The sequence below is a fragment of the Apodemus sylvaticus genome, chromosome X, assembly GCF_947179515.1.
Source record: "Apodemus sylvaticus chromosome X, mApoSyl1.1, whole genome shotgun sequence".
Classification (NCBI taxonomy): Eukaryota; Metazoa; Chordata; class Mammalia; order Rodentia; family Muridae; genus Apodemus; species Apodemus sylvaticus.
Window position 1 is genome coordinate 44,650,389 of NC_067495.1, and position 14,199 is coordinate 44,664,587.

Genomic DNA, 14,199 nt, shown 5'->3' on the forward strand with positions numbered 1-14,199 from the left:
TCATTTTTATATTTGCCATTGACAATGCATTATAAATTTAAAATTATTTCATACTAATGAGCTATCCAGCCATATGCAATTGAAATATTTACAGTACAGAGCATGAATACTCTCTTTTTGAGTGATTGTTAAGTACAAAAAGATTATCTGTCCAAGATGAAAGTATGACTGTTGCACCATTATGATTAACTTGTGGATCCAACAATTATTGTGGTTCAGAAACATACAGCTGGATAGTACTACTGATTGCTCTTCTCCCTTGACAGTTTTCATAATAATTCCAATCATATTAGTCCAGTCCTCAGGGAAGAGACTTCTAGGTCAGTTCTAGCTAAATTCCTCCATGTCCTGTGCCGGAAGTATTTGATATATTCAGCAATATGATATTACATTCAAATTCTGGGAGGCAACAAAGAACAACAGCAATACCCTATAGTGTTTTAGAGATTTTGCTGTCCATAGACCAACTTTAGAAGTGTTTTTATCATTGCTGGTGTCAAAGTTTAGGTAGATGGTTTATGGCATGCACATGTGTATGCTCACACACAGACACACATGTTTAAAGATCTCATATTTTATAATTGTTTGGTATATTAGTTACTTTTCTGCTATCATTATAAAAATACTATAACCAAGGCAACTCATAAGTTTACTTTTGCTTGTCATACCATATAGATAGTGTCATAGTGGAGAATAAAATATAGCACCAGACAGAAGGCCTGGTAGCAGGGATAGGGAGCATAATCCTTGATTTTTTAAAAGCCAAACCACAAAGTAGAGATTAAAAATTAAACTTCAAGTAATGATTATTTTTTTCTCAATAACCACCCTACGTAACCTTCAGTAAGGCTATACCACCCTCTAAACCTCCAAAACAATGCCATAATATGGGGCCCAAGTATTTTAATGCCCTAACACTTCTCACTTAAGCCAGTACACATAGTGATGGGATTTGTTTTATGTAATTTGAAATTTCTAAAACTGATAATAAATTTGAAACTTAATTAGATTCATTGGTGAGGATTATATTTTTGGCACATTCATTAAGTTCTTTACTGTTTCCATCAGTTTGATAAAAATTTTATATGATACTATGATGATAATTTTGCAAGATTTGTTGTTTGCCTTTCACAAACATGTAATGTGTAGTAAGGTAGAACCAGAGCTCAAGCTGTACAACCTTCAGAAGTATTTATAAACTTATACAAATATGGAAAACATTCTTATTCATGTTTAGTCCTCCATCCCAATTGTCATTTTCTTAATGTCCTGACAATAGTCTAAAAAAGGCCATACAATGTTTATCTTATTTTTAATAGTAAATGTATGTTATAATGAAAGTATCAAGCCTCCTCTATATGAATGTATTATTTAAGTAATCCTATTATGTTTGACCATATCATTCCTTAAAATGATATATTTTTTAATGACATGATCTAAGAAGAGCTTGATGCAGCAGTGTAGAGGACAGGGAAGCAGGAGGGGATTGATTGGGCAACAGGGGGAGGGAAGAGGGCTTATGGGACTTTCGGGGAGGGAGTAACCAGGAAATGGGAAATCATTTGAAATGTAAATGAAGAATATATCTAATAAAAAAGAACACAAAAAAAGAAAGTAATTTTATAATTATAAAGTAAGTATATATTTTACATGAATTTAAAATATGTCCAATTAATTTATAATTCTATTTCATAAATATATCATGTATTTTACCACCTTGCTGATGTAGAATGAACTAGAAATATTTAATCATTGACTTTATAATTTGTAAAATGAATTATATTATTATATATAATTATAATTTAAGAGTTTCTATAGTAGAAAAATCTTTCTATTTAATGTGCATAATTTATTTAGCCATTGAGTTTTTATGCAAATATACTTAATCAGAAAAGTTTAATCTCTAATCCCTTTAGAACATTGCCATATTAATGAAAACTTAGCTTTCAATCCTATACACTGTGAAAACATCTTACTTTTCTATGATGCATTTTATACATTATAATATCCATTTAAATTTTTTTAATTCTTGTGACATTTTGAAGAATATGAAGATTTATATTTAGTGGAATAATTATTTGATATACAGACAAACAATTCAAACTCTCTAAAATGAATTGCACTGTGTTCAAAATTCCCAATCTTCCTTTGCCATGGTACTTCTTCCTTCACATCCCTTGGTGGCAGATGAACATTATATTTCTGCTTGCATATTGGTAAATTTAAATTGTTTCTATCATTTATATAACGTAGAAATGGTTTAGCTTATTTGACAAACATGAAATTTGTTATCAGATTTTTTTTGTATGCCTATAGTATTGTATTCTCTTTCTGTGACTGTAATAACAAGATGAGATTTCTCACATTTTCTATAAATTCAAAAAATATTGAAATTAACCAAATAATCCAGTTCCCTTATCTTGTCTTCAAGCTCTGATACTCTTCTTAATGATACATTAATCAGTGAGGTTTTTCCAATGAACATTTATTTTGCTTATTGAGCTTTTCATTCCAGCACCATATTATCTTCAGCAATTATGTTTATTGAATTCTAGTTTAATAACTGTGGGTTACTTACTTATTGCACTGTACTGTGTGTCTGTGTGTGTTTTTTCAGAGTCTGTTTGTCTCTTCTTTGAGTTATTTTAAGATACTCATCATCATTCTTTTGAATTCTTTAGACGTTTTTCTAAGTCCTTCTCAATGGGGATCATTTTTATGGGATTCATAATCTTTGGAGGAGACAGTGTCTTGGTTTTCTGTATTGTTTTTGTTTCTTTATAGAGACTTGAGTGACTGATACTATTTGTTTGTTGAAGGTTTTTCCCTTCTCAGGCAAGTCATCTTTATTCTTTAAGCAGAAACATCTATAGTATTCAAGAAAAGAAAACATCATAATGCAATTTCCTCATAAATTTTCTCTGGAACTTGTATTCACAATCATGGCTTCTAGCCCCACTGTGTCTCTGAGAGTTCACTAGTATCATTTGTGACAATTACTATCTATGAGTCAACATAATCATAACTTACCCCCTCCTCTACACTCTTTGATATGGCTTTTTGCACCGAGAAAACTTATCCTGGTTCAGCTATGGCTAATAATTAATTTCTTTGAAAATTACCAGTAAAATATTTTTTATGAAATTACTATAATTTTACATATTTTCATTAACATATCTAGCAAGATAATTTAATGCAATCATCCATTTTTCTTCCCTTGAAGGGATGTCTTTTTATACAACTTGTTAATATCCAATTGGATATATTTATTCCATTTACCATAATTTCTTTTTACATTCATATCTTTTCTTTATTAGATATTTGCTTTATTTGCATTTCAAATGTTATCCCCTTTCCTCATTTCCCCTCCAAAACCCCCTAACCCATCACGCCTTCACCTGCTCTCCAATGCACCACTCACTCACGCTTCCCTGTTCTGCCACTCCCCTACATATGGGCATTGAGCCTTCACAGGATCAATGGCCTCTCCTCCCATTGATCTCTGAAAAGACCATCCTCTGCTCCATATGTATCTGGAGCCATGGTACCTCCTACATTCATATCTTGATGGGCACATATGCTCAATTAATATCTTAGCTATTGTGAATACTGACACAATACATATGAATATGAAGCAATCTCTTGTATGCAAAGTTTGAAAATTTTAGGTGTAAAGTTAAGAGCAGGGCAAGTGCATTATAAATTATATTTACAGAGCTTTGAAACACTGCTGCATTGTCAATTATGGCAGTAATGTTAAGTTACATTGCTGGCAACAGCATTGATTTTAATCTGTGTGCTCACCAGTAAATGTTTATTTTCATTTCTAAAAATAATACTGACCTAATTTTTATCTGTGACAACTATTGTCACGATGACTAGTTGTTGAACATTTTTATATTTGTTTGTTAACTTTATTTAACTTTTAATAAATATCTTTTCATGACCTAAAAATTTTAATGGATTCCTTATTCTTTGTTTCAGTTTTAGTTCCTTTCATATTTTAATTATTCATACTGTTCAGAAAGTCAGAAGAATTGTTGGCAGACGTCTTCTCACATTCTCTGTGCTGTCCCTTCAGGCTTTGATTGTTTCCTTGTTCAACAGCTTTATAGGCTTTTGTAATATTATTTTCCTGTTTTACTTTTGTTTTCTGTGCTTTTGTGCTCATGTGATTTTTTTGCTTTTATTTTTATTAGATATTTTCTTCATTTACATTTCAAATGTTTTTCCCTCTCCTAGTTTCCCCTCCAAAAATACCATATCCCATATCCCATCTCCCATCCCCCTGCTCACCAACCCACCCACTCCTACTTCCCTGTCCTGATATTTCACTACACTGGGGCAATGAGCCTCCACAGGACCAAGGGTCAACAAAGCCATCCTCTGCTACATATGCAGCATGAGCCATGGGTCCTCCATGTGTACTCTTTGGATGAAGGTTTAGTCCCTGGGATCTCTGGGGGTCTGGTTGGTTCATATTATTGTTCCTCCTATAGGGCTGCAAAATCCTTCAGCTCCTTCCATCCTTTCTCTAGCTCCTCCATTGGGGACCTTGTGCTCAATCCAATTATTGGATTCAATGGTTGGCTGAGAGACTCCCCCTCTGTATTTGTCAGGTACTGCCAGAGCCTCTCAGGAGACAACTATATCAGGCTCCTGTCAGCAAGTGTTTGTTGGCATGCGCAATAGTGTCTAGGTTTGGTTACTATATGGAATGGATCCCCAGGTGGGGCAGTCTCTGGATGGTCTTTACTTCAGTCTCTGCTCCACACCTCTGTATCTCTTCCCATGGGTATTTTGTTCACTCTTCTAGGAAGGACCAGATTATCCATACTTTGGTCTTCCTTCTTCTCAAGCTTCATAACCCTATTAAAAATAAGGTACAAGGCTAAAAAGAGAATTCTAAACTGAGTAATGCCTGAGAAACACCTAAAGAAATGTTTAACATCCTTAGTCATCAGGATAATCTAAATCAAACCAACCCATAGTTTCCACTTCAAACCAATCAGAATGGCTAAGACCAAAAACTCAGGTGACAGAAGGTGCTGGCAAGAATATGGAGAAAGCGGAACACTCCACTTCTGGTGAGATTATAAGCTGGTACAACCACTCTGGAAATCAGTTTGGTGGTTCCTCAGAAAAATTGGGCATAGTACTACCTGTGGACCCAGCTATACCACTCCTGAACATATACCCAGAAGGTGCTCCTACATACAGTAAGGACACATGCTCCAGTATGTTCATAGCAGGCTTATTTATAGTAGTCAGAAGCTAGAAAGAACCCAGATGTCCTTCAGCAGAGGAATATATACAAAAAAATGTGGTATATTTACACAATGGAATACTATTCAGCTATTAAAAACAATGAATTCATGAAATTCTTAAGCAAGTGGAGTGAACTAGAAAATGTCAACCTGAGTGAGATAACCTAATCACAAAAGGACACACATGGTATGCACTCACTGGTAAGTGGATACTTTTTTTGGTTTTAATTTGCTTTATTATAGTTCAGAAACATTGTATGTCATTACCTTAATGTATTTTCATAGAATTTTTTCACATTACACAGTAAAAATCGTAATAGCAGAAAGAAAACCGCTTTAACATAGATGCTACACATATCATAGTACAATGTACATGTCTGTGCATTACTTTCAGTGCTAATAACCACAAGAGTATTGTTTTACTGTTCCCATGTACATTTAGCTTTAAATTTCTAAGGTGGTAAACACGTTTATAGGAAGACAACAAGAATGTTTCCTACAATAAATATCACTTACAAAATGCATTCAGTATGTGCTACTTTTTATTTGCTTTATTATAGTTCAGGAACTTTGTATGTCATTACTTTCATGCATTTTCACAATTTTTTCACATTACATAGTATAATACTTTATAGTTGAAAATAAAATAAAATATAAGGACAGAGAAAAAGGAGGGAGGTGATTGGAGAATGGAGGGAGAGAAGAAGGTTTATGGGACACATGGGGAGGGGGGATCCGGGAAAGGGGAAATCATCTAAACAAAGAATATAGAAAATAAAAATATTTTTAAAAATTACATAAATGTCTTGAAGTTCTTGCATAGTTTTCTTCTAGTAATTTTAGATTTTTCTGGCCTTAACATTAGGTTTAATCAGAACTTCATTATTTTGAGCTACTTTTTTTCAGTTTATGAAAAAAATAATCTCAAGTTTCATGTTTTACATGATAGTATCCTGGCTGTCCTTTTCCAATTATATTTTAATGCCACTTTTGTCAACTAGTTGGCTATGGGAGATCATTCCATATATTTTGCCTGTCTTCTTCAATTTCTTTTACCTATGCTTTTGGAATTTCCATTGTTGAGGATTTGCACATTCCTTGTAAAATCATTTAATATAATTAATAGATATTTAATTTTTGTAACAATGGTGATTATGGTTGCTTTTAGGAATTTAGTCTCAACCAGTTCACTATTGACACATTAGCACTTCTCTAGCTTTGTACTAGTTTTACAATCTGGTTTCTTAATCAATGATTTAGTTTGTTTTCTATTGGGTTCTAATTAAAAAGATAAAGCTTCATCTTCAGAATAATGAAAGCCATTTTGGTTGGTTGCTTAATTTTCTCCAAGCCTAAAAACCAAAAATCAACCAAAATAAAAACAACAACAACAAAAAAAAACACCACAACCAACAACAACAACAAAACAAAGCTTGAGCAAAACATCTTAACAGACGACTTAATTGTACTCTCAGGTGCATAACTTTTCATCTATGGTCTGTCTGGCTTCCTCCTTTGGTGAGGGCCAGGATGGAGCAAACAAATACCTACTACGGCAGGCTTTCTCCTTTTTACTCTTGTATTGTATACATATTTGAAACTAAATGAATTGATGACATATAGAGATGTGACAGGTTTTTCAGCATTAGTTAATCTTAGTTAATCTCCAGAAATATCCTTCTAGACATGGCCAGGTGTGTGTTTCACTGATCTACTAGGCAGTTCATAGTTCAAAATATTTTGGCAATCAAGCTTCTCCATTATTCTGTTCATTTAGGACATTATGATATTTAATTCTTGATTGCTATTCGTATTATAATTAAATCCATGCCATTTTTGGTTGTTTTCCAAAACTAGAATTGCTTTTAGTTTTTCAGTCTTACACTTTTCTATGAAAATATGTTCAGTTAAATGTTATCCACTAAATTGAAATAAAAATGAAAGACAATATTGTTATAAGCATACAGGAATGTGCTACGGGTAATAATAATTTTATTTTTTAAGGGAAACTAAAAATTACGATACTGGCAACAGTCATGTATTGCAATCTCTAGTAGTTTTATAGACTAAAGATGTTAATTTAGTTGGGTTTATTGGCATCTTTAATAAGTTTATTTTAAGTTTGGGGCTGATAATTTGGTTTACCTGTATGTTCAACTGGGCTCACTCATATGAAGTGGTCAGCAAAGAGTTTAAGTACACCTGTCACTCAAGGTTCTTAAACCATGACATGATTTTTAAAAAGAGTATCCTATTAATGAAAAAAACCACACACATACACCCTAAATTAGAATGAGAAAGTAGCAAAATAGTTAAATATTTTCACTTAGAGCAGGAAGATCAATTCTTGTTCTCTTTTACTTCTGCTCAAATGCCTAGCCCAGTATTTGAAAATAAATAAGCCTAACAACTTGATAGAAATTATTGAAGAATATTCTGTTTCCTTAAAATTTTAAAATCAATAACTGTATGAACCGACTCACTGTCTTATAAAGTACTGCTACTTAGATTCTTCTTTTCTTTGTTTCTGAAAAATCTTCTACCTGATTTTGTGTTTGAATTCTTTTGTTTTTTGTTTTTTATTGGATATTTTATTTATTTACATTTTAAGTGTTATCCCCTTTACAGATCCCCCCAAAAACTCCCTAACCCATTCTCCCTCCTTCTGCTTCTATGAGGGTACTCCCCAACACACCTACTCCTGCCTATCTGCCCTTGCATTCTCCTACACTGGGGCATCTATCAAGCCTTCACAGGAACAAGGGTCTCTCCTCCCATTGATGCCCTACAAAGCCATCCTCTGATACATATACAGCTGGAGCCATGGGTCCCTCCTTGTGTACTCCTTAGTTGGTAGTTTAGACCCTTGAAGCTCTGATTGGTTGATATTGTTGTTCTTCATATGGGGTTGCAAACCCCTTCAGGTCCTTCAGTCCTTTCTTTAACTCCTCCATTAGGGACCCCATGATGAATTCAGTGGGTTGACTGAGAGCATCCATCTCTGTATATGTCAGGCTCTGGCAGAGCCTCTCAGGAGACATATATTATCAGGCTCCTGTCAGCATGAAGTTTGTGGCATCTACAATAGTTTTTGCGTTGTTGACTGTACATGGGATGGATCCCCAGGTAGTGCAGTCTCTGGAAGTCCTTTCCAGCAGTCTCTGCTCCACACTTTGTCTCTTTATTTGCTCCCATGAGTGTTCTTTTAACCCTTCTAAAAAGGACTGAAACATCTACACCTTTGTCTTCCTTCTTCTTGAGAGTCATGTGAGATAAAAAGATCTCCCATGCTCATGGATTGGCAGGATTAATGTAGTAAAAATGGCCATTTTATAGAAAGGAATCTACCTACAGATTTAGTGCAATCCCCATCAAAATTCCAACTCAATTCTTCATTGAGTTAGAGAGAGCAATTTCCAAAATCTTTTGGAATGACAAACAACCCAGGATAGAGAAAACTATTATCAACAATAAAAGAACTTCTAACAGAATCTTCATTCCTGATATCAAGCTATACTACAGAGCAATAGTGAAAAAAACCTGCATAATATTGGTACAGAGACAGGCAGGTAGATCATTGGAATGGAATTAAAGAACCAGAAATGAACCCATACACCTAAGGTCACTTGATCTTTGAACAAGGGACTAAAACCATCCAGTGGAAAAAAGAGCATTTTCAACAAATGGTGCTGAATCAACTGGTGGTCATCATGTAGAAGGATGCAAATCCATACATTCTTATCTCCTTGAATCTTTTCTTGTAGTAGCATATGGCACACTTTTTGGTTGTTTTTGAAACTATTTGTTGCCTAGCTGGCAGATATAGGATATTAAGAGTAACCCCCTGGAGTTTTGGAAAACTAGATCTAGTAGACTAGCTACTTTGTGCTAGTCTACAATCTGTAAAATCTCTTGGTCTATTGTATGAAAACAATCAAATGATGCCCAAACTTCCAGGTTATAGATGAAGCTATCTTAACTGCTTTGACTTCTCCAAAATAGCACAATATTTCTGCTAAACCTATGAGGTGAAATAAGGCACCACACTTCAGTTTTTTCTCCCAGATATTTGGTTAGAGCAATGAGAAAAGTAACTAACACAACTTGCTTATTCTAATTGTCATAATCTTAAGCTGAAATATTCCAAAGAATTGCACTAGGAATATCATATTTTATTACCTTTGTCATGGCTACATACTTGTACATTTTGGCATTTATATATTTGGCCAGATTTAAATATACTTTCAAAACAAAATGCAGTCAATTTTAAATATTACATATAACATAAATTCTATATTGAAAATCATATCCATAGGATTTTATGATAATCTCAACTTTGAAGAGAGAAGTAATTATATATGATATAATTAATAATTGCATAAAAATCATATATCACACATATATGATACATGATTTTTGATCATGTAATGAAGATTTGAGGAATTCTTGTATATTTAGAAGACTCTGGGTTATTAGTGATAACTCACAAATATTTCAAAATTCCATGTTGGAATGGGTATTTCCTTTGCAATAACTTTAAGAGTATGTTGGCTAATAGTGTTTTCTTTCCAATAGAAAATCCAATCAGATTTGACAAGTCATGAGATCAGTTTAGAGGAAATGAAGAAACATAACCAGGGAAAGGATGCCAACCAAAGAGTTCTTTCTCAAATTGATGTTGCACAGGTATATTTTATTTTATAACCTAAGGGGATTGGTTTATAATTAAATGACTTTGTTATCATCAAATTCAAAATTTTACTATGGCATCTATCAGTATAATATTTAAAAATAATTTCTGTACTATTTAAAGATAAGTCAAGATATATCTGTTTAGTGTCAAACTTATTCAGAACACTAAATTCTCTCAACAAAATGTTCTATGTGTTAGAAAATAATGTAAAAAATTCCATGTATATTCCTTTAAATTTTTTCAGCAAATACAAAATGACCAAACACATGATTGGTTGGATTATTAAAGATAAACTAATTAGTATTTCCTTATATTGCGGTTACAGAAAAAATTACAAGATGTCTCCATGAAATTTCGATTATTCCAAAAACCAGCCAATTTTGAACAACGCCTAGAGGAAAGTAAGATGATTTTAGATGAAGTAAAGATGCACTTGCCTGCACTGGAAACCAAGAGTGTTGAACAGGAAGTAGTTCAGTCACAACTAAGTCATTGTGTGGTATGTATTCCTAGTAGCAAATATCCAGCTACCTTTTCAGTTTGCTATATTAGAAGAATTCCATAATCTTTGGTAGTAGGATGCATTTCATATAACTGTAATAATGACAGCATTGTTTTAAGATTAAGGAAAATGACATATTATGATATAGTTCTTATAGAGATAATAGTCATTTGATGGCATTTTAGGAGAGTGATTTCTGAGTCAATAATATTGTTAATGGCAACATAGAATGAAAAAGGAGTCATATTTACATTATTCTTTCTTGGTACATATATTAAAAAAGAAGTCAAGAAAGGAAACAGACAAATTTCGATACAGCAACTGCAGAAGTAGTAGTAGTAGTAATAACCACTCCAGTATTTCTGTTTCTCAGTAAGTTTAAATGGTGTACAGAAATCATCTTTCTTCTCAAGGCTACAGATTACCTGAAAGAAAGTGAAGACAAAGAGCTGTGAGTGGCACCATGGTTTACATTCTAAAAACAATGAATCGTAATGTATTAAATAAACATTGAAATGTCACCAGACTGCAAAACATAAACCTGTATCATTTGAACTATGTCTTACAAATGTACCAGTTGTATCTGTATAAATGGGTAAATCCTTCCTATTTAGCAAGTATTTTCATCAATAATTAGGATGTGTTTAATGGAATTATTTCATTAAGTAGTTTCACCATCCAAAATAGCATTTATTTATGATGTTAAACAGTAATTTGCTGATAATATACAAATAAAAATAGTCATACTTGATATCATATCTTACAACTTTCAAGAAGAATTAAAAGTTAAAATGCACCATTACTTACATTTGCAATGGGAAAGATATTCATTCTCGTCAAATAGGATAATACTTCATATTAATTATCTTCCAGTTAATGATCTCAAAACAACCACATTTATATCTACAAATGAAACAGCACAAATATTAGCTTGGTCTGTATCTAGTTCTAGTACAAATTTTAAAACAATGGGAATACATTTTCTGTAAAGACATCTTTCTTTCACAGATTTTATATTCTCTACTTTTAATTTACATAAATATAATTTATGATATATAACTGCATCCTTGTCTTCAAGAATTTTTTGTTGTTGTTTTGTATGTTGCTTGTTGATGATGACAACAATGATGATGATAATCATGTTAATGATGATGATAATGTTATAAGAATTGTCACTATATAGAATAGCAGATCTTACATTTATGAATCTTGTGCCTAAAACCCCAGGTAGTTGGATTAAAAGTTAGTGCCATCACTCCTTGGTACAACTTTTTTTTTCTGAAACAGAAGTTCTTAACATGAATATAAATACAAGCAAAGTTTCCTTCCTTGTTTATAACTATGTTCTTTGCTGATTGAAAAGAGTGACCTAGGGTAGTAAAATCTCTTCTTATTTAAAAATAAAAATCTGTTCAAGTTCCATTAGGGAAACATTTAGAGCTATCTGTAATTTTAGATTGACATAACAATTTTTTACAATAAAAGTGTATGATTTTGGTGTTTCCAAAATGCAGATTTTTCTACATATTTGAAGATTTAAACTAAAAATTGAAAAGTGTCAAAATGAATTTACAGTTATTGGTCAAGTAATAGAAATATCAGTCATGAAAGTTATATTCATAACAAAGTATGTGACCATAATGAAACAGATACATTATGTAAAAGCAAATATTAAATGATATAATTGTTTTAACTCCAAAGACAACCCACTTACTAGTGAGAATTTTCTTAGTAAGAATGAAGTTATTGTTTTGAATAAATATGGAATAATTTAATGCAGAACTATATCCATCATTATATGTGGACACATATATACAAATGAAAATTTTCATGCATATGCACATACTACTTTGCATATTTCCTATAAAATAATTAAAAAACCTATTATAACAGTGGTTGACATTTGTACTATATTGATAATTATACTTGATATTCAGAGTTACAATATTTGCCTCATAAGGACTTGCATGCTAAACTATCCATATAATGGTATATGTGTGTGCCATATGTTCTGGTACACATGTGAAAAATAATATAATTCTACTGTTTTACATTCTCATCAGTATCAATAATATATATTTGTATTTCAATGAAAATATTTAACATTAATCCATTTTTCCCTGTGATATTATATACATGGAAACACTGATTTATATATTTATATGTTTTATCCTAATTAAATATAAGTGCCATGGCAAAAAACTGCATTTTTTCACTTTATATGGCAGGAATGCAAAACTATCTGGTGGATTTTAGGCACTCAATATACCAGAAAAATTAGTACATTCATTCTTGTAAACTTATGGCTAGAACTGAATAAATGTGGAACTAAAAATTCAAATCTTATAACATTGAACAATGACATTTGAAAATTAATATTGATGAACTAAATATATGTGGTGCATTTAATTTATATGAATAGCTGCAAATTATACATATATATTTATAAATCTAAGTTAACTCAACAGAAAATACAAAATGTGTCATAAGCCACAAAATGAATTCCATTTAACTTATAAACTCAAAGGGGCAATTAATCTCTATGTCTATGTCTTTGTATTAATAATAATAATAATCATAATAATAATAATATAACATTCCATACATTATATAGTACTTCTGTTTGTCTTATGTTTCAACATAGAATTTGTATAAAAGCCTGAGTGAAGTGAAGTCTGAAGTTGAAATGGTGATTAAAACTGGACGTCAAATTGTACAGAAAAAGCAGACAGAAAATCCCAAAGAGCTTGATGAACGAGTAACAGCTTTGAAACTGCATTACAATGAGTTGGGTGCAAAGGTGAGTACCTATGTAGAGCAAAATCGCATTTTATAATATTTTCAGTATATTGCTAAACAGCATGAAAGATAAAATATAATACTAGAAACACTTATTGTGATTCTCAGTCTAAATCAAGTAATTCCAAATGAAGCTGATACAAAGACACATTTTGTCTCTGCTTATCCATATAAACTAAAAGGAATATAAACCTTAAGGAGGTATTTATTGGTGAATCAGATACTTATTAAAGTTTTTTCTTGTTCTAAAACCCTTCCTGATCAATATAAGAAATCTATTTAGTATGGCTGGAAAACTTGTATATATTTTACATTCAGTTATAAGTGGAGTAAAATATTGCACTTAGAATGAACGTGATGCAACGTAGTTAGCATAGTTTGAAATCAAGAAAATTAATTGTATATTTATTCAAATTATCTTACAGATATTCTAACATGTGTGTGTCTATGTGTGTATTAACACCACTTCTATATTCTCTCCCCTGCTATTCCTTTCCAATCTATTTTTAATATATCTTTTCTACTTAATAATTTAAATTAAATTAAATTACATAATTTTAATTTAATATTTTTATTTTTTGATGTTGTTGCTGCATGGTGTACGATCGTGTTAAATGTAACTTTGATAATACCTATATCAAAGGATGCTAGTTTTTATTTTCTTATACTTTATATGGTAAAAATGAAATTCAAAAAAATCTGTGTTATTCATTTGAGCTTAATATTTATTCACATACATACACTGAAATTTTGTGATGAGTGAGTACTTTTTATTTCTTTTTAGAAAGGGTCTCATTCAGCACAGGCTTGTCTTGAATTCACAAAATAGCTGAGGCTGACTTTTACCTCCTGATCCTTCTGCCTCCACTGTCAAAGGGTGGAATTATAATCACATTACAACTTGTAAGGCTGATATTCCAGTAAGAAAGAAAAAAACA

General features: G+C 31.9%; 1 protein-coding gene across 1 annotated transcript in view; it reads left to right on the top strand.

Moving 5' to 3' along the window:
* Dmd (dystrophin) overlaps positions 1-14,199 on the top strand; it is a 1,772,476-nt gene that overhangs the window by 484,246 nt on the left and 1,274,031 nt on the right. Inside the window, exons 27-29 of the mRNA XM_052170230.1 lie at positions 9,843-9,953; positions 10,286-10,459; positions 13,107-13,262. Coding sequence (XP_052026190.1) covers positions 9,843-9,953; positions 10,286-10,459; positions 13,107-13,262 — 441 coding nt within the window. The remainder of the gene's footprint in view (positions 1-9,842; positions 9,954-10,285; positions 10,460-13,106; positions 13,263-14,199) is intronic.